Source organism: Poecilia reticulata, unplaced genomic scaffold (genome assembly GCF_000633615.1).
Source record: "Poecilia reticulata strain Guanapo unplaced genomic scaffold, Guppy_female_1.0+MT scaffold_236, whole genome shotgun sequence".
Classification (NCBI taxonomy): Eukaryota; Metazoa; Chordata; class Actinopteri; order Cyprinodontiformes; family Poeciliidae; genus Poecilia; species Poecilia reticulata.
Window position 1 is genome coordinate 10,978 of NW_007615028.1, and position 2,736 is coordinate 13,713.

Here is a 2,736-nt window from a genome sequence, read left to right on the forward strand (position 1 = left end):
TAACATGGGACTGCTGTTTTATTCAGTTTGTCTATGTAAATGTGTGTCTGTCCCTATCAAATAAACTTAAAAAAAAAAAAAAAAAAAAAAAGTCCGGACCGGACCAGAGCTCCCTACCGCGGAGCACAGCTCGACTTTCTTTGACCCAGTTTTCATTCTGATCGAATCCCAGATTTTCTCCCAGGATGTTTTTGCTCAGAGTGATGATGGTTCTGACCCGGTTAAACATCCAGAACCTTCTGGGCTTAACCAGTTTGGTTCCGTCTCCCTCTGCTGGAGGACTTCCTGGTTTCTGTCCAATCAGAGCAGGGAGACACGCCCATTCTCTTTCCCTCCCAGTGGCTTTGGTTCTGATTGGCTCTGGACAAACTCGACAAAGAGGTTCTGTTGAACCCGTCCAATTGGGTCAGTGGTCCTGTGGGCTCTTCCCACAACCTGGTAAAGGAGGGAATCACCATGGAAACCACTTTGTTGCTGAGGTCCGGTTGGTCGGCTTCTTGTTGTCAGAACCGGTTCTGTGTCCCTGCAGGAGCTGACCGGGAGGTCCGGTCCGTCCGGCAGCTGATGGTCAACATCCTGCAGAACCACAGCAGAACGGACCGACCCCAGAGCTGCCCTCCGCTGGAGCCCTACAGGTACCAGAACCAGAACCGGACCTCTGGCCCGCTTCATTCGCTTCACTGCTAACCTCTCTGTGTCCAGCGCTGCTCAGCTGCTGCCCCTGCTGGGTCAAAGGTCGGACCACTACACTGCCATCATCGTGGAGGAGGCGGGGTCGTTCGTTGGCCGGGAGGTGAGGAAGAGGAGGAGGAAGATTGGAGCTGCTTCCTGTTTCCTGGTTCAACCTGCAGGCAGGCAGCAACTTCTTGTGGTTCCTCCTGACCTCTGACCTCATCCTGCGTTCAGGTGATCCTGGACTTGTTACAGTTCTCAGACGTTGAAGTGAGAAGAGCTCTGACCTCTGACCTCCCCCTGCTGGATGTCCTGAACATGGCCGCCTTCCCCTCCGTTTACCTGCTGCACCCCAACGGCTCGCACGCCCCTCTGCACAGGTGTGAGAGGGAGGCTGAATTGTGGGTTGACCTTTGACCTGTTGCTGCCAGAGCTGCTCTAAATCAGCAGTTAGGACAGATATGAATGTGTCTGGAGCCAGCGTGACCTCTAGCGTGACCTCCAGTGTGACCTCTAGCGTGACCTCCAGTGTGACCTGTAGCGTGACCTCTAGCGTGACCTCCAGCGTGACCTCCAGNTAGCGTGACCTCTAGCGTGACCTCCAGCGTGACCTCCAGTGTGACCTCCAGCGTGACCTCTAGCATGACCTCTAGCGCGACCTCCAGCGTGATCTCCAGTGTGACCTCCAGTGTGACCGCCAGTGTGACCTCCAGCGTGACCTCCAGTGTGACCGCCAGTGTGACCTCCAGCGTGACCTCTAGCGTGGCGTCTAGCGCGACCTCCAGCGTGACCTCTAGCGTGACCTCCAGTGTGACCTCCAGTGTGACCTCTAGCGTGACCTCCAGTGTGACCTCTAGCGTGACCTCTAGCGTGACCTCCAGTGTGACCTCTAGCGTGACCTCCAGTGTGACCTCCAGTGTGACCTCTAGCGTGACCTCCAGTGTGACCTCTAGCGTGACCTCCAGTGTGACCTCCAGCGTGACCTCTAGCGTGACCTCCAGTGTGACCTCTAGCGTGACCTCCAATGTGACCTCTAGCGTGACCTCCAGTGTGACCTCTAGCTGAGGTTTCACCCAGTTAACCTGTACAGTTTTTCCATCTAACAGATCAAAGTTTCTTTAAATCTCCGATGCTTTAGGCAGGATGACACAAAGGTGTCGTCCTGCCTTGTCTCCCTGACCCCTGACCCTTGGTGAACTGATGTGTTTATTAGCTTACACAGAGAAACGATTGAATTATGGGTGTTGAACCTAGCTGTGACCCCTGACCTCTTCCTCCTGCAGCGAGAAGCCGCTCCGGTTCTTCTTCTCCTCCCTGCTGCGGAGCCTCCCAGGCGTGCAGCGCCACAGCAGTTCCGAGGCGGCCCAGATCGGGGCGCTGCAGGACGGACAGACGTCCGAGCCGTGGCGGGACTTTGACAGGTGAGGGTCCGGTCTGCGGTTCCGGTCTGCGGGTCCGGTCTGCGGGTCCGGTCTGCGGGTCCGGTCTGCGGGTCCGGTCTGCGGTTGCGACCCGACGGCCTGCCGGGACCGGCTGAATGCTGCGTGTCCCCGCAGGTCCCAGGTGTACACGGCCGACCTGGAGTCGGCGCTGCACTACCTGCTGCGGGTGGAGCTGGCCGCCCACGGCACGCTGGAGGGGGCGGAGCTAAAGGTCTTCAAGGACTTTGTTGCTCTGGTTGCCAAGGTAACGGCTGAAAGCAGAACCTCATTTAGATTAGTGCTTTAGCATTAATGCAGCTAGCGTTTCTGCTATTGATTCCCACCACTGGTGCTAAGAGAATCAGAACCGATTTAATGGGTCCTGCTGGATCTGCAGAATCCTGAATACGGTCGGATATTCTTTGGTTGTCGACCCCCGCTGACCGTTTCCTCCCGTAGCTCTATCCAGTCGGAGGCTCCGTGGTGAAGCTCATGGAGACGCTCTCTGATTGGCTACTCAGTCTGCCGCTGCAGCAGATCCCCTACCAGGCCGTCCTGGACCTGGTGGACAACAAGATGAAGGTGAATCTCTCTCTCACACACACACTCACACACACACACACACACTCACACACACACACAC

The 2,736-nt window shown here is 56.5% G+C and overlaps 1 protein-coding gene across 1 annotated transcript in view; it reads left to right on the forward strand.

Annotated features, from left to right (window-relative positions):
* Nucleotides 1-2,736, forward strand: part of qsox2 (quiescin Q6 sulfhydryl oxidase 2) — a 12,472-nt gene that overhangs the window by 6,502 nt on the left and 3,234 nt on the right. The window contains exons 2-7 of the mRNA XM_017303274.1: nt 356-635; nt 703-793; nt 907-1,052; nt 1,956-2,093; nt 2,229-2,358; nt 2,553-2,729. Coding sequence (XP_017158763.1) covers nt 356-635; nt 703-793; nt 907-1,052; nt 1,956-2,093; nt 2,229-2,358; nt 2,553-2,729 — 962 coding nt within the window. The remainder of the gene's footprint in view (nt 1-355; nt 636-702; nt 794-906; nt 1,053-1,955; nt 2,094-2,228; nt 2,359-2,552; nt 2,730-2,736) is intronic.